The 23717-nt window shown below is 52.2% G+C and overlaps 1 protein-coding gene and 1 long non-coding RNA gene across 9 annotated transcripts in view; one reads left to right on the top strand and one right to left on the bottom strand.

The window, feature by feature from the left end:
* Window positions 1-23717, bottom strand: part of CORO2A (coronin 2A) — a 57247-nt gene that overhangs the window by 1408 nt on the left and 32122 nt on the right. For 2 of the 8 annotated variants that reach the window (XM_070480195.1, XM_070480197.1), the window contains exons 2-11: window positions 20342-20542; window positions 7748-7864; window positions 6643-6792; window positions 5011-5190; window positions 4025-4141; window positions 3260-3364; window positions 2501-2597; window positions 1635-1747; window positions 1231-1321; window positions 191-465 (exon numbers count right to left, since the gene is read on the bottom strand). In XM_070480195.1, coding sequence (XP_070336296.1) covers window positions 191-465; window positions 1231-1321; window positions 1635-1747; window positions 2501-2597; window positions 3260-3364; window positions 4025-4141; window positions 5011-5190; window positions 6643-6792; window positions 7748-7864; window positions 20342-20542 — 1446 coding nt within the window. The other 6 variants (XM_070480198.1, XM_070480194.1, XM_070480196.1 and 3 more) reach the window with 6 other exon arrangements.
* On the top strand, window positions 15640-17015 carry LOC110145331 (uncharacterized). The gene is made up of 2 exons (XR_002316181.2): window positions 15640-16110; window positions 16909-17015. It is a non-coding gene; the product is annotated as an uncharacterized lncRNA (long non-coding RNA).

Genomic DNA, 23717 nt, shown 5'->3' with positions numbered 1-23717 from the left:
CCATCTGTAAGTAAACCCACCACATCTTGGCATGTGGATGGCGCTCACGACCTGCTTGTTAAATGAACCAACAAGGCGGGTTCAGTGGCCAGGCTGGGCCACACCACTGGTCATTTTTCTCGCCCTCACTTTCTGCCTCCCCACCCAGCTGCTTCCCATCCTTGTAGACCCACGCCCACCGCATTCGCACCTCGTTCTCTGTCTTCGGTGGGGGGCACTCGAAGATGTCAAAGCCGTCCGTGAGCCAGGTTTTCTTCTCCTCCAGCCTGTGTTCTGCCGCCCACCTTGGCGCCTTCTCCTCTGGCAGGGAGAAGGGCCCCCGGCCATCCTCTGCAAGCAGCCTTCCCGTCTGGTTGAGGAGATGAGGCGAGGTGGGGGCCGTGGGCACGGACAGGGTTCTCTCTGAGGGCAGAGGCTGCGGGCTCAGCGGCTCGGCCCCAGGCCTGAGGGACATCAGGACGGGCTCTGGGAGGTAAGCAGAGGGCTGTTAGAGGTTGGAGGGCCCCTGACCAGACGCGCCTGAGGGGCGCTGATACACACGGAGCCACACACAGACCCAGAGATACATGCCACACGTGTGGCCCCACGCAGACAGGCACAAGCCCAAGGCCAGAGCGGAGCGTAAATGCACGCATGTGGTGAAGCGAGCCTGGGTTTGCAGGGGCTGCCCCAGAACCCCGCGAGCTCCTCCCGCCCGTGCTGCACTCTGCCATCTACCAGGTCATGGACTCTCCCAACACCGGCCTCCCACGGTGCAGGCCCTGTGTTGGCAGACCCAGGAGCGAGGGTCAGGGCAGGCGGAGCAGGCAGAAGGGCCCGGGCAAGGGCCACTGCCTACAAGGTCTCTGGGGTCAAAGAGTAATTGCAGAAGTGGTGGGCGGATGGGCAGGGGATCCAGCTGAGACGGTCCAGTCACTCTGCACAGCCCAGGGTTTAAAGACATTTTCCATGGAGCAAAATTCCTTGAATTGGGGGCAGTTTCCTGAGTCACTTTGGGCAAGCCCCTTCCTGCCTCGATCCACGTGTATGCATCCTAATGGCCGGAGTCTCACCCACTGGACCCCCAGGAGAGGCCCCTGGTTGCTCTTAACCAGCTGTCAACCACCAGTCCTCTGGGGTTATGGGTTATGGGAAGATACAAATATCAGCCAGACCCTCTCAGTCACTTGGGGCCACTGGACACTCCAGTGTCCCCCACATTTACCTGAGCCTTTTCTCTGCCTTCCTCACCTTTATTCATCCCACTGAGCCACTCCTGGGCTGTCAGAGAGGGCTGGGCACTGGCCGTGGGCGGGTAGATGTCCTCTTGGTAGGATTCTGACTGCAGGAGCAATCAGGACAGTGAGAGTGGGGATGGTTGGGGGGACCTCTTAGAGAGCCTGGGGTGCAGACTCTCCCCCAACCCCTGTGAGTGGAGGAAACAGGCCCAGAGCAAAGGGCCGTGCCCCAGCTCACGGAGCAACTCAAGAACAGCGGTGGGAGGGGGAGCACACCGAGAAAGCCTCCCCTCTGAGGAGGGGCCACCAGCCTCCGGCGGCTCCCCCGGGGCACGGGCAACAGGCTCCAGGCCCCAGGCTCCTCCTCCTCCAGGAGGGGCTCCTCCCTCCCTCGGAGATGGCTCCCACCGCCCTTACCCGTCGGGGTACAATCATGGATACGGGCTCGATGAGGCTTTTGGTTGTGATCAACTTGTAGAAACGGAAGATCTCACAGGAGGACACGTCGAGACCTCTCTTTGGCATAACACCTGTGGGTAGATGACGTAGGAGGGGCTGGGCCGGGGCAGCAGGGCCCCAGGTGAGCAGCAACGCCAGGCTTCACACCTGGGTGTGAACGGAGACCACCTTCCTCCCACTGTTCTTCCCTCAACAGAGTCCTGCACTGGCTCAGGCCCTGTGCTGGGGAGATGGGGTTGGAACCATCAGGCTTCGCCTGCCATCTTTAAGGATTTTAGCCAGACTTTTACAGGAAGTGTGCTCTGCTCATCACTGTCCCCACAGCTCCCGGCCCAGATGGTCTTTCTTTTTTTAAAATTTACTTATTTAGGTTGTGCCCCTTTAAAAAAAAAAATTTAGGTTGCACCGAGTCTCGGTCGCAGCATGTGGACACTTAGTTGCGGCATGCGGGGATCTAGTTCCCCGACCAGGGGTTGAACCCAGGCCCCCTGCATCGGGAGTGCGGAGCGTGGCCCGCTGGACCGCCAGGGAATTCCCCCAGATGCCCTTAATACAGAGACTCCAGCTCCTCTTTGATTAATGTCAGCACGCTATCTTTCTCCACCTTTACTTTCAACCGAGCTGTATCTTTATGAATAAGTGGGTTTCCTGTCGAGGGCGCAGAGTTGTATCCTGCCTTGTTTTGTTTTTACCCCTAAACATACTTAAAGCTCCCATCAACTCAAAGTCTTGACTTTCCACATGGGGAGTCTTTCAGGGCAGGGCCTGCAGCTGCCTCATGCCGGTCTCCCCAGGCCCCACGTGGCCTCCGCGTCCACACTCACCAATCCCCTTCTGTGGATTATAGGAGTGGTATTCCGTCAGGTAGTTCAAGTGAGGTTTGTTGGCACTGATCTCATAGTAGTGGATGTTCCTGTCCCCCTGTGGGAGAGACGGCACCGTTCAGAGCTGGGTCCCACGAACCCCCCTCCTGGCCCCACGGCCACACGTCAGAACCCTGATGCTCACTATGAGTGTGTGGCAGAGCCACCTCACACAGGGCATAGCAGGGAACGGTCTCCACGGCAGCAGGGGTCCTCACTATAACACTCAGTCCCCCCAACCACGACCCAGAGCCCCCCGTGTGCCTCCAAGGCAGAGCTTGGGGAGCACAGACCTGAGCCCCACTCCATCCAAGAGCTACACACGAAGGTCAAGAGTGCGGGTCTCACCCCTGGGGCACTTCATTCAGGTCATCACTGTCATAATGACTGGGTGGGCAGGTGGCTACTGTGCCTGACCCTGGGGTGAGGGGCCAGGGATGCTGACCCCCGGTGAAGACCCCTCTCTGCCCCAAATTCGAAGCTGCCCCTGCCAAGAAACACCAACTGGCCCCTCCTCATCTGGACCCAGAATTGGGGGGGTGACTAGCTCAGGGTGTCCGGCCAAAGCCCTGGCCCCAGGTGCTCCTGTGGAGCCCGGAAGGTGGGACAGGGCTGGGGGCTCACCACGGGGGGAGAGGATCCAGCCACTCCCGCCTGGCCCTGCCCCTGCCCTGCACTCCAGGGGCCCCAGGCAGCGGCTCCCTCCCGTGCCAGACTGACCTTCCCCACCACGTAGAGCATGCTGGTGTCCGCGTCGTAGAAGGGAAACAGCACACCGGAGGAGCCGTCGAGGTCCACCTCTGTGACAGGCACAGACAGGTCATCCTGCAAAGGAAGGAGGTCCGGGAAGGCCTGCGGGTCACTCACGGAGGACCTCAGAGGTGCTAAGATAGGAATTCCTGCCCCGGGGCTCTGCGTGTGTGAGAAACAGACCACCTCCTTTTGCCTTGCTGGCATTTTGCCTTTAACAAATCACTTCTCATACGCATGACGTCACTCCAGCCTTCCTCCTCCTGGATTATATCTACTATGAGGCAAGGAGGTTCAGAGATAGAGAGGAAGCAGTCTGTTCAACTCTGGCCAAGAGCTCCTTGAAATCAGTACTACTTGGCCTGGTCCTCACCCCCTTCCCCACCCCCACCCACACTGAACAGACAGCTCTTCTTGCTCACACGCCTCCCTATTTCATCCTAAGTCCTTGCTCCAGCTGTTCCCCACATCCAGAAGGCCCTTTCCTTCTCCCACCCCACCCCAAGTCCTGGTCCCGGGCTCAGCCACCTCCCCTCCCTGACACCAAGGCTTCTCCTAAGTCCTGACCCCTCCCCTCCTTGAATGACAAGATGCACAAGATCTGGGTGATTGCCATCAGGCTGTTGGCACCTCCCTGGTTTTCATCAATCAGTTTGGTCAGTGAGTGAATGTGTGAGTGAACAGGTGAAGCCAGCACTCAGCGAAGAGGTGCTGGGGGGTGGTGTGGTGACTCACCTGGTCCCAAAGGGCCATCTGCCGGTTGTTCCATCGGGATGTGCCTGTGGACAGCAGCTTCTTCAAGTTCCCCAGAAATAGCACTTTGCTGGCCCGGTGCCCTTTATAGTTGGCTTCCTGGAGTGACATGTGTGGTCAGGGACTCCTTGTCTTCCACCCGAAATGCCTTCTTTTCTCATCCCAGTTCTGCCTGGGGAATCCTTCCAGAGGCACCACCTCCAGGAAGCCTTCCTGGATCTTCCCCAACCACATAAAGTCTCTCCCACTATTTTTGTTGCGGGTTCTTTTTTAAAATAAGACAGAGGCAGACTTCATCCCAGCTCCACGTTTTTGCTAAGATTATTACTGAGCAGCCACTACATGCAAGTGGGCACCGTCACCTGGGTTACTTCATTTAGACTTCCCAGAGGAAGGACTAATGTCCTCTTATTGCAGATGAGAAAATAAAACCTCAGAGAGCAGAAAGCGCTTGTCTAAGGTCACACAGTGGATAACAGTGGTACCTTACAGGTCTCCTGACTCCACGTCATGCCTCTTGACAGAGCCGAGGCATATTGACAGCTTTGGAGTTAGACCCGGTTCAAGTCTCAGCTTTCAGTGTGGGCAGGTCCCTGAGCCTTTCTTAAGTCTCACTTTTCTCATCTGAAAATGGGTATGATATATTCAACACCTCCCAACAGGTGGGACACCATGCATAAAGACCTTGGCTAGAACACTGACAGCATTACTGCTCTGTTCTCCGGATATTCAACACCTCCCAACAGGTGGGACACCATGCATAAAGACCCTGGCTAGAACACTGACAGCATTACTGCTCTGTTCTCCGGATATTCAACACCTCCCAACAGGTGGGACACCATGCATAAAGACCTTGGCTAGAACACTGACAGCATTACTGCTCTGCTCTCCGGAGCCCCATGCCTCCCCCGTGCACACTCCACCCCTGGCTCCTCCGACCCCAAGCTAGACCCCAGCCTGGCACCAACCTGGAGGACAGTCCCTGCTCGGGGGTCTAGAACCCGAATCTTGCGGTCTTTACAGGCGGTGGCCAGCAGGCTGCCGTTGGTGTTGAAGGACATGGAGAGGATCACGTCTTGGTGACAGTTAATTGTCTTCACGGGGCTCATGATTACAGTCTCCTTTGAATCCAGGTTCCAGACCATCACCTGCACAGCAGAGAGCCGGCTCTGAACCCAGCCTCGCCCCCCAGCCCCGCCCCAGCCCCCACATTCACACGCCAGCCAGGCTGCAGTGAAACACAGTATCCCCGGGAGGGAAGCCACAGATGGCAGTCTGGCCAAAGGGCCTCAGGTGAGAGGATGGATCTGCCCGCTGACGTGGCCACGTAGCAGGAGGGGGAAGTCAGCAGTCAGGCTGTCCAGCGGTGAAAAGAAAACACCATCTGCTTGGAGCAACGCAACATCCATGCTGGGAGGACCCCAGGGAACTGGCTAATCCAGGGGGTTTCAAACAGTCATTAGCAACAGTTTCCACCACACAGTTAATAAGGGATGCCATGTTTAGCTGCAGAGGCTGTATACGGCACAGCTCCAGGGCAGCCCATTCCCACAGTCCAAGATGTGAACAGAGCCCCCTGGAGTTGTGTGCAGATAGAACTGCATAACCGTTAGCAGTGAAGTCAAAGTCGCTCAGTCGTGTCTGACTCTTTGCACCCCGTGGACTCTAAGTCCATGGGATTCTCCAGGCCGGAATACTGGAGTGGGTAGCCTTTCCCTTCTCCAGGGGATCTTCCCGACCCAGGTCTCTCGCATCGCAGGCAGATTCTTTACCAGCTGAGCCACACGGGAGGCCCATGAGCAGCCGCACACCCTATCTAAACAGACAACAGAGCCCTTTTGATCAGAATGGGGCAGAGGACCTTTCAACCACCCCCATCCCACCCTCTTATCCATCACAGTGGCTTCTGCGGTGCCTCTGTCAAGCCTTATCGAGTCGTGAAAGGAAGAGTTCAGGATGGCATCAACCCCATTTGTGTACAGACTGAGGCCCAGAGAAGAATGGGGACTTTCCCGGGTCACTGTAAGTCAGACTGGGACAGTGGGAGCAGAATCAGATGTCCTGTGCTGTGAATGTCCTCATCCCACAGGCCCACGGCTTGCTAACTTGACAGTCACTGAAGGAGGGTGAGGCATCTCTGAGCTGGGTCCAGCTCGCCCCCTCCAGGAAGACTAATGGATGGAATAGTGTCCCACACCAAAACGTATGTCTACCCGAAACCTCAGAATATGACCTTATTTGGAAATAGGGTTTTGACAGATGTAATGAGGTATCAATACAATGAGGCTATACTGGATTTGGGTGGGCCCTGCTATGACCTATGTCCTTATGAGAAGAGAAGACACGTGGATACACAGAGAAGACGGAGATGGAGGCAGAATGCAGCGAGGCAGCTACACACCAAGGAAAGCCTGGGGCCCCTAGAAGCTAGAAGCAGCCAGAAGGACCCTCCCTACAGCCCTGGAGAAAGCACGGCCCTCCTAGCATCTTGACTTTGGATTTCTGGCCTTCGGAACCGTGGGAATACATTTCTGTTGTCTTAACCCCCCCAGTGTGGTTCTGTGTCAGGGGAGCCCCAGGAGACTAATACACAGACCCACCTTGTAGTCGTAGCCAGAGCTGAAGAGGATGTTGGCAGCCGTGGGGTGCCACTCCACCAGGCCCACTTTGCGGGCGTGGCCCACCAGCTCCTTCCTGAAGGCTGTGAGGTTCTTGGTCAGCAGCTGCTTGGGGATGTCCCAGAGTTTAATCTGTCAGGAGAGGCAAGGCCCATGGGGAGTGTTAGCTGGGGTCCCCTGGCACCCCGACAACCCTGAGCAGCAAAACCGGCAGTGCGCCGCAGAAGGGCCAGGGCAAGCCTGTCTGCATCTACCTGTCACTCAGTGGAGAGGCAGCTGGGGCTCCTCAGAGGGACAGGGGCTTTCCCAAGGTCCTCCAGCCCAAGCAGGGGCTGGCGATGAGCCCAGGCTTCCGGGAATCTGTGCCATCCTAACCGGTAGGTGAGTGGATGGGCCATAGGCCTGATTCCCAGGCTGGAGATTACAGCAAGTCCACCTCTCAGCCTGGAATACCCCAGAGTACAGTGTCCCAAAGGCTCAGGGGAGAGCTCCGAATGCCAAGAGGAAGCCTTTGTGCTGTATCCTCAGGGTACTGGGGAGCCAGCGCAGTCTCTGGAGCAGGACAGGGCAGGGACAACCCCCAACCCCTTCTGTGAGAGGGGCCCCCTTGGATGGCCCAGAAGAGGAAGACTAAAGGCGAGAAGTAGGCACTTAATGCTGCCAGTCTTATCCTTTTAAATCTTCCCTCCAAGTGAGCTCTTCCCTCCCCACTCTCTATGAGATTATATGGCATAATATTTTCAAGCCACAGTAAAAATGCCCTTCACAGCATTTTTCCCCCTTCAAAGCATTTTATAGTTTTCCCAGAAGATGTGCATTCCCATCAGGAAATGACACTGATCTGCATTGGAGGGTTGGGAGCTCTTAGGCCCATTTTAAAGATGGGGGGACCGAGGCCCATAGAGAGGAGGGGCGGCACCCCAAGTCCCATGGAGCCCAGAACTTCTCCTCTCTCTAACTCATGCCCTCCTCACACAGTGACCTCACCTTGTCAAGGATGGAGGAGTCAGGAGCGTCAGAGCTGCGTCCAGATGTCATTCTGTCTCCCTCCACCCCACCCCACTCCTCTCGGGAAAGGGGCGCTCACCGTGGCATCTTCAGAACAGGAGGCGATCTCAAAATCATTGAAAGGGTTCCATTTGACATCTAAGACATTCCCTCTGTGCCCGCAGACCTTCGGGTAGTGGGGGTCCAACTTTCCTGTCTGTAAAACAGTACCCAGGGAGGTTGAGGAGAGGATGCGGCTAATTCCACTTTAGCACCTGGAGGAGGGTCACTAGGGCAGCCAGCAGTCACTGCGTGGACAGGAAGACATAGAGGGCAGAGCTAGTAGTGAATCCAGGACTTTCCACTAATCCTACTGCGTGACCCTGGGGGAGTCACGACATCTCTTTGAGCCTCAGGAAAATGGAGCCAGTAATAGATATTTCAGAGTTCAAGTGAGGTTCACAGGAGGTGAGGTATGGGAAGGGTCTAGCGCAAGTGTCTAGCACATGGTAGGTGTTTAATAAAAGGACATTTCTCTTCAAATACTGCTGGCAGGAATGCAAAAATGGTGCAGCCACTGAGAAACATAGTCTGGCAGCTCCTCAAAAGGTTAAACAGAGTTAACCCCATAATGCTACTCCTAGGTACAGCCCCGGGAGAAATAAAAACATTGGTCTACAAAAAAACTGTACACCAGTGCTCACAGCAGCATTATTCAAAATAGCCAAAAGGTGGGGACAACCCAAATGTCCATAAATGGATAGATAGATTATAAAACCATAGTATAGTCATACAATGAAATATTTTTCAAAAAAGGGAATGAAGTCGTGTCCAACTCTTTCCGACCATGTGGGCTATAGCCCACCTTGCTCCTCTGTCCATGGGATTTCCCAGGCAAGAATACTGGAGTGGGTTGCCATTTCCTCCTCCAGGGGATCTTCCCGACCCAGGGATAAGAACCCGCGTCTCCTGCATTGCAGGGAGATTCTTTTATCGCTGAGCCACCCAGGAAGCCCCAGTATATTCATGAAATGAAATATGTTCAAAAAAGGGAATGAAGTACTGACACAGGCTGCAATGTGGGTGAACACTGAAAATATCATGCTAGCTGGCAGACACCAGACACAAAAAGCCACATCCTGCGTGATTCCACTTAGAGGAGGCACCCGATGTGGCTCTGCTGCTTGAGCAAAGGGACACACCCCCTGGTACCTGGAACTCTGAGCCCTGACTGAGGCATGTGAGACGTCCAGGACAGGGGTAATTCCCTGGCTGTGGTCAGGACTCTGCTTTCACTGCTGGGGGCCTGGGCATGTCTCAAGTTGAGGAACTAAGATCCCAGAAGCGTCTAGGTGTGCCAACAACAACAAAAATCCAAAACAGTTAAATCCATAGAGACGGAAAGCAGACTAGAGGTTGCCTAGGGCTGGGGGAGAAGGGCATGAGTGGCTGTTAATGGGAATGGGGTTTCTGCGGTGATGAAGTTATTTTTAAATTAGTGCTGACGGTTACACAACACGTGAGTATCTAAAACCCACTGAATCACACACTTAAATGGTGAATTTTACAGTATGTGAGTTATGAAGGTCAAAGTCGCTCAGTCATGTCCGAGTCTTTGCCACCCCGTGGACTATACAGTCCGTGGAATTCTCCAGGCCAGAATACTGGAGTGGGTAGCCTTTCCCTTCTCCAGAGGATCTTCCCAACCCAGGGATCAAACCCAGGTCTCCCGGATTGCAGGTGGATTCTTCACCAGCTGAGCCACAGGGGAAGCATATGAGTTATACTTCAATTAAAAAGAAAGGGTGGGTTTTTCCTGGGGGCACAGTGGATTAAGAATCCAGCTGCCAATGCAGGAGACACAGGTTCAATCCCTGATCCAGGAAGATCCCACACGCCATGGAACTGAGCCCGTGCCCGACAACTACTGCGCTGGTGCTGCAGGCCAGGGAGCTCCGGCTTCTGAAGCCCGGGCACCCTCGGAGCCTGTGCGGCACACGCAGGGAAGCACCGCGAGAAGCCTGCGCGCTGCAACGAGAGAGGAGCCCCACTCACCGCACCTGGAGAGAAGCCTGCGCAGCCAAAAACACAGCAATCAAGAAAAGAAAAAAGAAAGGGCACCTCCTCCCTTCCCCTCTTTCCTGCTGAGAACGCCTGTCTCGGGGCTGGGAGGACACACAAGGTTCACGGCCCTGCAGCTGAGAACTCCTGGGTCACGAGAAAACGACACCAGGTCAAGCACAGAAGCTGGCGGCTGGCGGGGACCCACACACGGATTTCACACTCATGCTGCATGGCCCTGGCAGTATAGGGCCCGGGACCGGGCCCTCTGCCTGCCAACGCAGACACCGCCCACATCCTCAGGTTCCAGAGCCCACCCACCGGAAGGCTCCACCTTACATCTCAGCAAAGGAGACAGGGGAGAAGAAAACTGGCCGACACCCACCCACCTGGCAGATCCTTACAGGGAACCTGGAGGACAGGCCCGAGGCAAAGTGCTGGCTGAACGCGAGACGCAGTACTCGACCTCACAGAACTAACAGTCTCGGGGATGTTTAGAAATGTAGTTTCAAGGACGGAGTGAACTCAGGGCTCACCCACAGGCTCTTCTTCCCTCACCTGCCCAACTCTGCAGAGACCCCTGCACTCTTGTGGGATGCCCTGAGACCATGCCCAAGGGAGAGGAAATGAAGACCAGGGATGCTCTATGGCCTTGCCGCCCAGGGCTCCAGACAGGGCAGCTGCTGTGACTACAGACATAGGGCACCCCATTACCTCTGGCAGACTAGGAGACAGACACCTGAGCCTCTGGTTCATGCATCTCAGCTCTGAGAACAGGCCGTGGTCCCAGGCTCCCCTTCAGAAATCCTCTGCCCAATTCCGATCTCATTCCTTGGGAAAGGGTCTTAGACATCTCTCCCTAGACTGGATCCCTTCCAGGAGGGGGAACCCTATAAAGCACATTATTTGAGACACTGGGACGTGAATGGTAGATAAAAGTATTGTAAAGCTCAACTGAGTGACTTTGACAACGTACTGTGGGTACGTAAGAAAAAATTCCTATTTTTAGGAAACATACTAATATTTAGGGATAAAGGGCAAAGATATAGGTAACTTACCATCAAAGGGTTTAGAAAACAAAAAAGTACTTTCACATACATTGGGAAAGACCCTGAGGCTGGGAAAGATTGAAGGCAATAGGAGAAAGGTGACAGAGGATGAGATGGTTGGAGAGCATCACCAACTCAATGGACATTAATCTGAGCAAACTCTGGGAGATAGTAAAAGAGAGGGGAGCCTGACATGCTGCAGTCCATGTGGCTGCAAAGAAGAGGACATCACTGAGCGACACAGACATTCAGAGAGAGAGAGAGAGAAAATAAAGACTTTGGATGTGTCATTTGATAGTGTTGTGTGAGGAGGTGAGCAAAAGATCAACGTCTTTCAGATGGTTTAGCCTTCTTCATGGATGAAGAAAACGGGCCCCCGGGCAGGGACAAGAGCAGCAAGGCAGCACCTGGAGTGAGGGCCCAGCACCCACGGGCCCAGCTCAGGTCTCCCAGGGACCAGCGCTCCAGCCACTGGGTCATTCTCCACTGTCCCAAAATATGACGAATAATCTCTCCCTTGCAGGGTGATGAGGGTAAAATGACATACTGTGGCTGAAAAGTCCAACAGTGATCTGCTACAGGAAGTGCTCCAATAAGAGCTTTTATCATACGTACATGTGTGTGTACACGCACATGCATGCGTGCTAAGTTGCTTCAGCCGTGTCCGATTCTTTGCGACCCCAGGCACTGTAGCCTGCCAGGCTACTCTGTCTATGGGATTCTCCAGGCAAGAGTACTGGAGTGGGCTGCCAACACACACATGCATCTACATATGTCTATATATACATATATATATATATATATTTTTAAATAAGTTTTTGGTTGTGCCTCTTGGCATGAGGGATCTTAGTTCCTCCCTGATTAGGGATGGAACCCACATCCCCTGCATTGGAAGCACAGAGCCCTAACCATTGGATGGCCGGGGAAGTCCCACACATGTACTTTAAAGTTGAGAAAAAAAGACTGGAAGGAAATGCATCAAAATGTTACTCATGGTTATCTCTATACGGTGAGCTAAATGGGTGTGGCTTTTTAAAAAATCATCCTCTGTATCTTAAAATTTTGTCTTCTAAACTATAAACACTGTGTAACATTTTGCAATAAAAAGGTATTTAAGAGGGAGGTTCGAGAGGGAGGGGACGTGTATCCCTGTGGCTGATTCATGTTGATATATGACAGAAACCAACACAACATTGTAAAACAATCATCCTTCGATTAAAAATAAATGATTTTTAAAAAAAAAAAAAAAAGGTATTTAAGACTACAGACTTTCTGAAAAGATCAGGTCCTTGCAGGATTAGCTAAAAATTTCTGATAAAACTGCAGAGCCTGAGGGGCTCTGCGATCAGGAATGGTAAAAAAACACAGCAAAGCTCAACTGGCCTGCACCTGTGGCAGGCATTGCCAATGGATCCCTGACCACCCCCGCCCCCGCCCCCCGGACTGGAGGAGGAACTGGCCCAGGGTCACGGGGAAGGCGAAGGGCAGAGCTGGGCTGCAGCCCAGGGTGAGCCTGTGGCATACTCACTGTGGTCAGAGGGAGCACCCGCCCTCTCCGAGTCGCTGTCCTGACCCGCTTCCTGCACACAGGCTTTCCCTTCTCTTGGATCATTTTCTGGGCCAAAGGGCCAAAGCAGTCAGCAGCACTGTCTTTGGCTGCGGTGTACCCAGGTGCTCTCAAGGCCTTGATCTCTGCACTCTGGCCCAGGACCAAGCCCCAGTTTCTGCCCTGAGAAAGATTTCTCGAGAGAGCAGATTGTCCCTGACTTAGCTGACTGGAGGCAATGTGCCCAGGAGCCCCGTTCAGACTCCAGCCTGAAGCTCTGTGAGCCTCGGACTCGGAGGTGCCTGAGAGCCAGGCCTGGCTCTGGCGGGCGCTCCTCCCGGCCCTCCGAGAGCAGAGGCCCCAGCCCCACGCAGCTTCCCTTCCTTAATGAGCCGAGGATGGCAGGCGGTCCCCAGAGGCTGGTTGGCCCTGTGCCTAAGAGGGTTTCTGTGGGAGGACCCACATTAATAGACATTAGCCAGTCTGATGGGCTATTGACCGGGCTGCTAAAAGCCCTGTCAGGACAGGGATATTTATAATCCAGAGGCCACTGCTGTCTTTCAGCCCATTAGGCCAGCAGTCAGCCAAGGACAGGACTCTGATTTATGGATGTGTGTGTGTGTGTGTGTGTGTGCGCGCATGTGTAGGCTCTAAATGGGGGCTTCCCAGGTGGTGCTAGGGGTAAAGAACCTGCCTGCCAATGCAGGAGATGTAAGAGAAGTGGGTTCAATCCCTCAGGAAGGTCCCCTGGAGGAGGGCATGGCAACCCACTCCAGTGTTCTTGCCTGGAGAATCCCACGGACAGAGGAGCCTGGAGGACTATGGTCCACAGGGTGGAAAAAGAGTCGGACACAATGAAGCGACTCAGCGCACACAGCACAGACTCTCATCAGAGGGGACACGCCTGTCCTCGTCCACGGAGCTGCTCAGCCCGGAGTCTCTGAGGGGCTGTCCTGGGGCAGAGGGAGTGGACGGGACTGTAGGACCCAGAAGGCAGGAGCCAGGTGGGTGGGACAGGGGATGCGGTGGGGCTACTGTCATGACCTTAGGACTCACAGGGAACCTGCCTCTTGGTCAGCGTCCTCATCTACAAAATGGCAAGGGCAGTAGAATCTCAGGGTGGAGGTGAGGATTAAACGAGTTCACACACACACAGTGCTTAAGACTCTGTCTCGGGAATCCCCTGGTGGCCCAGTGGTTAGGACTCAGAGCTTTCATGGCCAAGGCCTGGGTTCATATCCTGGTCAGGAAACTAAGATCCCACAAGCTGCATGGCACGACCAAATGAAAAAAAAAAAAAAAAAAGACTCTACCTGGTACATGGTGAGCTCTCAGGATATTCACTAACATAAGTTCATCAGAGCTCATCACAACTGCCCAACTTTATTGTCGCTCAGTGATCTGCCGGGGCCAGGATGTACTTAGTGAGGCCAAGGTGTCCCCAGTGAATGCAGTCAAGCACACTATTACACCTATAAGCAACATGTTTGCAAGTATTTTTCTTTAGGAACCATAATTTCAGGCGTCATTTATGTGCCAGGCTCTGTGCTAGGGGCTCTGCTCAATTATTTAATTTCCCTCCAGCCACCCCAGGAAGCAGTACTAGAATCCCCATTGAGAATGCAGAAGCTGGGGATAGGAAGGGTTGATAATCAGAGCCACTCCAACCACGGCAGACCTGTGAGAACTGGGAATGCTTTCTCTCACTCATGGTCTGCCTCTTGCTATCCTCACACCATAGTTATCACCAGCACCATGCAGGCCTTTCAGTGAGGACTGACTATGTGCCAGATCTTATGTCCCATGCAAGTGGCGGCAGAAGATGAATTACTCATGATCTGTGCCCTCGAGGAGCTGCCAACCTGTGGAGGAGGCAGGATATAGTGTATTCAGGGCTCAGAGGCAGAAGAAATGCCCTGGGGGATCAATCAAAGAAGGCTTCCTGGAGGAGGATGCCTTTGAGTTGGGCCTTAAAGAAAGACTTTGATCAGACTAGGATGAAGGGGAGGCACTGAAAGTCAGAAAGGCTGGGCCATACACAGATAGGTTTTAAGTAGAGAGATCCTAAAGCAAACAGGAGGAAAGGTAGGCTGATGGGTAGGAAGGTAGAGAAGTCCAGACAAGAGGGGACAGGTCACCTTGCATAGAGAGAGATGCACATGGAGAGATGGACAAGTGGACAGATGAGACGTGTCCTAACTAGAGTCGGTGAGACTTAGCCAGAGGGCTGCCCAGAGGAAACAGCTGAGGGGAAAAGACGACAGGAGTGTCCCCTAATCTTGCGAATACACGTGCTGCTAAAATGCAAGTCATGTTCCCAGGAGGATTTAGGGAACGCATCATTCATCAGCCCTCCTCTCACAGGCACAGAGGAGCCTGAGGAGGGTCCACTATAGACCCCACACCCAGGGCTGGAAGTGGTGAACAGCAGAGGCTATCTGGTAACCTTGCCTGGTCACTTCCGGAGGTGGGGAGCCCGCGTCCCCGCTAGGTGGCTTATTTCACTTTCAGACCTTGTTACAAACTGTGAGCAAACCCTTCTTACTTGGAGCCTAGTATAGCTTCCCTGTGGGCCTCCCCTCTCCCCTTACTCTCCACTTCTGGTTCCAGCTCTGTCCTGTGGACCCCGAAGGGCACCTCCACCCCACGCCACCTCCCTGGTCCCAGGCCAGCTCCCTTCCAGGCTGAACAGACCCTCAGAACTGGAAGAGACTTTCTCCCCCAAAGAAAAACAGGAAAACAGTCTGGCACACACCCTGCATCTCTACATTTCTAGAAGGGGAACCCGGGTATGGAGGGGACGGGGGTGTGCTGTGGAGGTCTCTGCGGTTTACAGCGTTAGCTGGGATGTGGATGGAGAGTTCTGGTGAGAAAGGCAGGACTTTGTGTGCAGGCAATGGGAGGGAGGTGGGTCCCAGGAGGGACGTGGCATGACGCAGGCTTAAGCAGGGTCTGGCTGGCCTCCAAGGGCACAGCAGTGAAGTGCCCCACTCCCCTGCCCCAGGCACCTGTTCACCACGCGTCCCTCTGGCCCTCAAGCCCATACCCTCCTCTGGCCTGGCCTACTCCCAGCGAGGCTGCAGGGCTTGACCCCAGGGCTCTGCCTGTTCTTGCTGGCATTCCTCCTGACCTCCACACCTCACAGCAAAGTCCACCTCCCACCTGATCAGGTGGGTCTGCGGGAGGCCTGGTGCCAGGGTCCAAAGCCCAACCTGCCTGTCCCCCAGGCTCAGGGCGGGCGTGTCCCCAGACCTTCCCATTGAGCCTTTGTTCCCTGAGCGCAGCCCTTGGTTGCCTAGGCTGCCAGCGCCACCCTGCAATGGGTTCACCCTGGGCCACAGGGCGGAAGAGAAAGGGTCTGTGGAGTCACTCCCTTCCGGACACCTGACACCGCATGGGCCAGCCTGGCCCTTCTGAGAATAAATCCCACACACGGTGGGAAAGCCAGGAATCTTCCAGTCCTGCGTGAAAATGAAGAATTCGCTAGCTTGTCCCTTCCTTCTACCTTTACTGACATTCTCTGTGCCCGGATCGGACTTAAACCCTGGTAACTGACAAGGAGCCGACATGAACCACAGCCAAAACTCAGGAGTGCAGGTCCGCTGAATGAGGGTGGGGCCCCAAGACCATGCCCAGGTCTGGGTCCACACCTTTCCTGATCAGGGTCCTTCAGTCAGCTCCCTGAGCCTCGGCATCCTGATGCATATAATGGGGCAACACCTCCCATAAAATGGGCTAATAAAGGTGCAGCGTAAGCCCTGTCCCTGCTGACTACATGGAAAAGGGCCTGCAGGCCTGTCTGCCCAGGTAAGCGCCACACCGCGGGACCAGCACGGGTCCTTTTCCTCTCTCAGCCTCTGCCTCCTGCTCCGTCACGCTGGATGTGGTCGCTTAAGAAAATGTCAACCAAACGCAACACGTGGACCTTCTTGATGCTGACTCAAACAAACCAGGAGCAAAGAGGCATTTATGAGGCAATCAAGGGCTTTTTCACATAATAGGAAAGTGCTATGATCCTGGCATTGTGGTTATGTCACATTCTGTCAGTAACAGAAAGTATTTATTTTATAGAATTGCAAACTGAACTCTGGGTGTAAAATGACAGTCTGGGCTTTGCTTTAAAATATTTCAGGGAAAAAAAAGGGATGGATGAAGCAAGCATGACAAAGTCTTCAAAATTCTTGAGTCTGGGTGTGAAGAGTTCATGATATTGTTTTCCCCTACCTTTGTGTTTGAAAATTCTTTTTGTAACGATAAAAAAAAAAAAAAAAGAACTAGAATAGAGCCTAGCTGCTGAAAACCAGCAGCACTGGCATCACCTGGGAGTCGAGACGCCAGATTTAACAAATAAAAGGAGGATGCCTGGTAAAATTTGAATTTCAGATAAACAGCAAAGGACTTTTTAAAGTTATGTTCCATGTAATACTTTACTTATGCTATAAAACTATTTGTGAAAATAGCTTGGCAGTTTCCTATAAAATGGAACATGTAACTACTTTATGATCTAGATTGCACTCCTAGGCATTTATCCCAGAAAAATGGAATTTACTTATGTGCACACAGAACCCTGTACACAAATGTTTATAGTAGTTTCATTCCTAACAGCTCCAAACTGGAAACAGTCCAGACGGCCTTCAACAGCCAAGGGTTCAACAAACTGTGCACCCACACCACAGAATACTACTCGGCAATAAAAAAGAATAAGCAATTGATACATACAACAACCTGGATGGATCTCCAGAGAATTCACTGACTGAGGACCCGAAGGCCTACATACTGTATGGTTCCGTTTGTATGATATTCTTAAAAAGCAAATGTATAGAAACAGAACAGATTTGTTCAACCAGTGAAAACTGGTAAGTACCAACTGTGAGTGCCCACGGGGTGATATATGGGTGAGCGAAGTACTGGTTCTCCCCAAGTCCTCCCACATTGCAAATACATTAAGAAGCACTACCAGAAGGACACAAGTGACTCGGATTCAAAGCACTCAGGGCCCGTATCCTAAGGAAGCAATGTGCTATGGAATACAGAGTGAAAAGGAGAATGCTCTGGACATTTGGAGGAGGGGGGAAAAGTGACCATTCATGAACATGGCACATATTTCCACTTACTGAGGTCGTCTTCATTATTAGCCTGTCAATGATGCTCTGTTATTTTCTCCTATTCAGTTTTGCTTATTAATTCCCGGGTATTTACTCTTCTCATTCTACTGGAAATATTTACATTTTTCTAAGCACTCTTGTTACGTAAAAATGCAACTCTGACTTGGATTCTGATTTTTCATCCAGTCACCTTCCGAACACTTATTATTTTTCTAGTAATTTGATTCTGTGGTCTTCTGGTTTTCTGTGTAGACAATCACATCAGTAAATAATATGGTTTTATCTCTTCCTTTTCAATCCTTATACCTTTAACTTATTTTTCTAGTTTTACTGCGCAGGCCAGCACCTTTTATGTTCTTTTTTTTGGCGGGGGGTGGGGGGTGTTAGTTCCCTGACCGTGGGTCAAACCTGGGCCATGGTAGTGAGAGCTCAGAGTCCTAACCACTGGACAGCCAGGGAATTCCCTAAAGGGGTGTTCCTTTTTCATAAGTGATATTAACTCATATGTACCATATTAACAAAGAGATCAAACATCACCAATATCGCCAAAAATGGGACAAACTGACCTCATGTGTCATACGACATAATGAACTGAGGGTACAACATCACTTATTTAACATTCTTGCCAAAAACATATAACATGAATCTAATCACAAGAAAACAATGGGTTAAATTCAATTTTAGCAACATCCTTCAGAACAGCTGGGCTTTACAGCTTTAAAATTTCAGTATTGAGAAATGAAGCAAACTAAGCAATCTAATGAGTAAACTGACAACTAAATATAATGCATGATCCTGGGTTACACTTGACCAGAAATAAAATTTGTTTACGCACACGTACAGAGACGAAGATATTAAAAAAAATCACAAAAAGTAAATTTGGCAGAATCTTAACAACCAGTGAATCTTGGTGAAGGATAATCATTTATTCAACTATTTTTTGCAACTTTTCTGTAGGGTTGAGAGTCTTTCAAAACAAAAAGCTTAAAGAATTCTGTTTCCGAGAAGACAGGAGGCAGGTGGGGTGGGACAGGAGAGGCTGTGGCGCCGCTTCCCTTGTGGCTCAGTGGTAAAGAACCCACCTGCCTAGGCAGGAGCTTCGGATTCGACCCCTGCTCTGGAAGATCCCACGTGCCGCAGGCAACTAAGCCCACGCGTCACAAGCACTGAGCCCGTGCGCCCTTCAGCCCGCGCCCCGCAACCGGAGAAGCCACCGCAGTGAGGAGCCCGAGCTCCGCAACGGAGAAAAGCCCGTGCCCAGCAGCCCCGCACAGCAGACAATACGTAAGTCTTTAAACAGTCGTTTCCTATGTTAGTGAAGAGCCCCTTTCCTAGTGTGCAAAGAACTTTAATTTTGCTCATGAATGGGTACTGAATTCTGGGTGTGTGCGTGCTCCGTTACTGTAGTCGTGTCTGACTCTTTGCGACCCCAAAGACTAGCCCACCAGGCTCCTCTGTCCGGGGGATTCTCCAGACAAGAATTCTGGAGTGGATTGCCATTTCCTCCTCCTGGGGAACTTCCCAACTCAGGGATCAAATCCACGTCTCCTGCGACTCCTGCATTGGCAGGCAGATTCTTTACCACTGCCTGGGAAAGCCCAGGCTTTACCTGGGAAGCCCAATATAAGCATTGATGCTACTGCTAAGTCACTTCAGTAGTGTCCGACTCTTAGAGACCCCATGGACCGCAGCCTACCAGGCTCCTGCGTCCATGGGATTTTCCAGGCAACAGTACTGGAGTGGGGTGCCATTGCCTTCTCCAAATATAAGCATTAGTGCTGCAAATTTCCCTTGAAGCACCACTTCCCTGCATCCCCATAATTTTACTGATATATTTCATTTTCATTCATGTCCAAGTATTTTTAAATTTCCATTTTGATTTCTTCTTTGATCTAGAAGTTATTTAGAAGGTGTTTTTATTATTTTTTTCCAGCCAGGCTGATCGGCATGTGGAATCTTAGTTCCCTGACCAGTGATTGAACCTGTGCCCCCTGTAGTGGAAACATGGAGTCTTAACAAATGGACCACCCGGGAAGTCCCTAGAAAGGTGTTTTTAAACTTCTAAATGAATGAGAATTTAAAATTTCTCTTTTGTTATTGATTTCTAACTCAAGTGCATTGGGATCAGAAAACCTGATCTATGAATCAGTTTTATGTGTGGTTTTAACTTCTGAAGTTCTTTAGGGCTCCAAGTCTGTTGTTTGTTTTTTCAGCTGATGCTTACTCATAGGGGCTTACATGCTTGGTAGCTCTCAGTTTATGAACTTCCCTAATCTTAATCTGTGGGAGTCCTGTTCACACTGAGATACTTTTCTCTGGAGAAATTTTCTATCTGCTTCCGCCGCAAACCAGAGGCAATACCAAGCCCTCCAGTCCCTTCACAGATGCTGCCTCAAGGCAGAGACTCAGGATCCTGAAAAGATCTGCTGTTAAGTTAATTTATGTGAAACTGCCATCTTGGGGATCAAAGTCTGTTAAATATCAGCAATTGCATACGTCCCAACCTCTGCTGTCAGCGACCGCCACGAGACAAGCGTTCTTCCTGTTCACTTGCTGCTTACCTCTCCTCCTTGGATTTCGCCTCAAGGTCCTTTTCTCTCTTGGAGGGAGGAGCTGGCTTTGGAGACTTCCCCAATGTCTCGTGAGCCCGGCAATACATTTAATGTTATTCAGGAATGAATGAATTCGCAGTGGGGTGGACGGTTGGTCATAGGAGCCCTAAACAACTGCAAGAAGCTGAAATCCCAGGAGAGGCATGCTTTTCCAATGAAGACACCGAGACTGAAGGGGTGAAATGACTTATTCTTGGTCACACAGCAGGGCTGGGACTTGAACCCACGTATGGAATCCAAACTGAGGCTCCTTCTACCTTCCCTCTGTCCCATGCTGCCTCCAGAGAGCTGTGTGGGGCCGGGCCTAGCAGGCGTCCTTACCTGGTGCAAGGGGATGACGAGGAAGGCACCCCCGCCAGTACACTCAGTCACGACCGCGATGAAGTGGGGGTTCACAGCGCAGAAGTGATTGTCTTGGACACTGTGGGTGATGGGCACGGAGTCGTAGCAGTTCTCCTTGCTGGCTGGTTTGCCAAAGACGTGGCGGAACTTGGAGCTCCGGTACTGGGGGTGCCATGACATCTGGGAGAGACAAACGGGACAGAAGAGGCGTGAGGTTCGCCAGCTGAGAACAGGACACACAGAGTCTCACCTCCTCCCAAGGTGAGGGTGTGAGCAGAACAGTGGTCAGTTCTATGAGGACAGCGACGCGCGAGGAAAGGTACCCAGGTGGAGAGGCTAGAACTGTGGCTACTTGGAAGGGCCTGGTAAGATGGTGTACAAGAACTACTGACCCGTTTGCTCTTCACTCCTTCGAGTGCAAACACAAAAAAGCAGCAACACTGGAGAGAACCCACCCCACCCCTTTCCTTATTCAGCACCTCACCAGACAGCCCAGCCTCCCTGCCCAGCCCAGCCCAGCCACGTCGGTTAACACTGCATCCTCTGGAGCCAGCCTGCCCGGGGTTCCAATTCCAGTTCTGAGCTTACCAGCTGGGTGGGCAAATAACAATTTCTGAAGTCTCGGTTTGCTTATTTATAAAATGGGGATAAAGAAAGTATCTGTCTCAGATGCATCATGAGATTAAATGAGATGATACACTAAGATCCCTTGCTCAGTAGTAATAATTACTACCACTATTATCATCCAGGCATCTTGACCTTCCCTCACTCATCCAGCCTTCTATTTGTTCACTCAATATGTACTGAGCATCACAGTGTGACTAGGCCCTGTGCCGGACACTGGGGGTTTGGAGAGAGCAAGCCTGAGCCCAGCCTTACAGGAGAGAAGAGTCCCATGAGTGAGGCTGTTAGGGGAGTCTGAGCCTCTGGGGCGCAGTTGTATCATAGGTAATAATGGAGGTTTGTACGTGGCAGGCAGGGAGGACTTGCTGCCCTCAGAGGAAGTGACACGTGAGCTGTGATTTGAAGGATGAGTAGGAGTCGGCCGTGTAAGCTAGACCAGGGTAAGCTGGGAAAAAGGTGTCCTAGGCAGATGGAACAGCCCGAGCAAAGGCCCTGAAACAGAGGCCAACATGGAATGTTTGGAGAACTATATATGCTATATAATGTAAGATTAGCAAGATGCTAAAAAGAAAAATAAACACACACACACACACATATCCATGTAAACTGGATGATGTGAAGGAGAACAGACGCTGGAGGGGTAAGCAGGGCTATGTCATGAATGGCCCGTAAGAGGACCCAGGGCTCATGAGTGGCCAGATCGACGGGGCCGTGTGGCCTCCTCTTGCCCCTGCTGACGCTCAGTTCAAACCCCTTCCTCTTGGTCTTGTTGACTCACTGGGCCCTCCCGCCCTCTCTCCGCACGCAGCCAGGAGGACTGCTCTGCCCGGCAAGCCTGGCTGTATTCCTCCCACCAGGCCCCACCTCAGAGCTCCCTTCGATGCTTCCCGTTCACTGCTGCTTTACAGGATCAAGGCCAAACTCAGCTTGGGTGCCACCCCATATTCCAAGATTCCCTTTCTCTTGCTCATCTTCTAAACGGCACCTTCCAGATAAAGAACATCACCAGTCTCCCTGGCACCACTCCTGCATCTTCGGTCCTCTGGGCCTTCACCCGCGTCTTTCCCTCTGCTTGGGCCTTTTCCCAGGCCCCTGGAGTCTGCACTCGTCTCTCCTCTCCCCCAGCTCCCAGGCGGCCTCCACCAAAGGCAGATCGAGTAGCAGAGATCTCATTCTCCTGTCTCTCCTCCCTGCTCTGAATTGGAGCTTGGGGTCAGGGCACCTCTACCACTTGCAGGTTCCTCAAGGGAAGGCCTGGGGTGGCCCCAGGAATGCCCGGCACAGTGCTTTGCCCACCCCATGCTCCCAGGCACTTCCCAGGGGAAGGCACGTCGGACTGAGAGGTCAAGACAGGGCTGGCGCGTCCCAGCCAGGTGGTCTGCCCTGAAGCTCTTCTCTGTGCTCAGTCCAAAGGCGCGAGATCAGACTGCTGACCTCAGGAGGTCACAGTGATCCGGGGCCTGACACATGAGCCAAGCCCCTTGTACAGCACCAGGCAGCCCAGCAGCCTCATGGCAGCAGGTCCGTCCTGTGAAGCTCAGACACTTCAACCCTCCTTTCGGGAGCTTCGCCCAAAACCCTGATGGCATTTGCTAGAGCTACAGGGAGCAGCACAGAACGCAGGGGCTGCCTAATTAATGCCCATTTGATCCCAGAAAGGATGCGAGAAGCCTTTCAGAAATAGAACACAGATAGAAGGAAATAAAAAGAAAAAGCCATGGTGGGGAAATGGGCACAGAGGGAAAATGCAGGAAAAAAGACCACTAGGAATGTAGGAGGAGCAAAGCGATGAATGTGGGTTACCCGATCCTGTACACAGAGGAGGCGGGCCTGGGGGATTTGTGTCTGAGCTTCCTAGCAGTCAATTCGACAAGGGAAACAAAATCAAAAAGGGATTTATTTACTCAGTGCCTGTAAGACAAATGCCACCATTTGCTAAGGAGCCACACGGCTCTTCTCCGCACTGGGTCCTGAGAGAAATAAGTCCTATAGGTTGTCCCAGGAAGGATGAGCAAAGACAATGGTCTCCCTTCAGTTCAGTTCAGTAGCTCAGTCATGTCCAACTCTTTGCGACCCCATGGACTGCAGCACGCCAGGCTTCCCTGTCAATCACCAAGTCCTGGAGCTTCCTCAAACTCATGTCCATCAAGTTGGTGATGCCATCCAACCATCTCATCCTCTGTCATCCCCTTCTCCTCCCACCTTCAATTTTTCCCAGCATCAGGATCTTTTCCAATGAGTCGGTTCTTCGCATCAGGTGGCCAAAGTATTGGAGTTTCAGCTACAGCATCAGTCCTTCCAATGAATATTCAGGACTGATTTCCTTTAGGATGGACTGATTGGATCTCTTTTCAGTCCAAAGGACTCTCAAGAGTCTTCTCCAACACCGCAGTTCAAAAGCATCAATAGATTCTGATAGACATCTGATCTGATAGCATCAAGATTCTGATAGACAGAATGCCTGAAGAACTATGGACAGAGGTTCATGACATTGTACAGGAGGCAAGGATCAAGACCATCTCCAAGAAAAAGAAATGCAAACAAGCAAAATGGTTGTCTAGGGAGGCATTACAAATAGCTGTGAAAAGAAGAGAAGTGAAAAGCAAAGGAGAAAAGGAAAGATTATACCCATTTGAATGCAGAGTTCCAAAGAATAGCAAGGAGAGATAAGAAAGCCTTCCTCAGTGATCAGTGCAAAGAAATAGAGGGAAACAATAGAATGGGAAAGACT

Source organism: Odocoileus virginianus, chromosome 18 (genome assembly GCF_023699985.2).
Source record: "Odocoileus virginianus isolate 20LAN1187 ecotype Illinois chromosome 18, Ovbor_1.2, whole genome shotgun sequence".
Classification (NCBI taxonomy): Eukaryota; Metazoa; Chordata; class Mammalia; order Artiodactyla; family Cervidae; genus Odocoileus; species Odocoileus virginianus.
The sequence above is the reverse complement of the archived record's forward strand: the minus strand, read 5'-3'. Positions and strand labels throughout refer to the sequence as shown.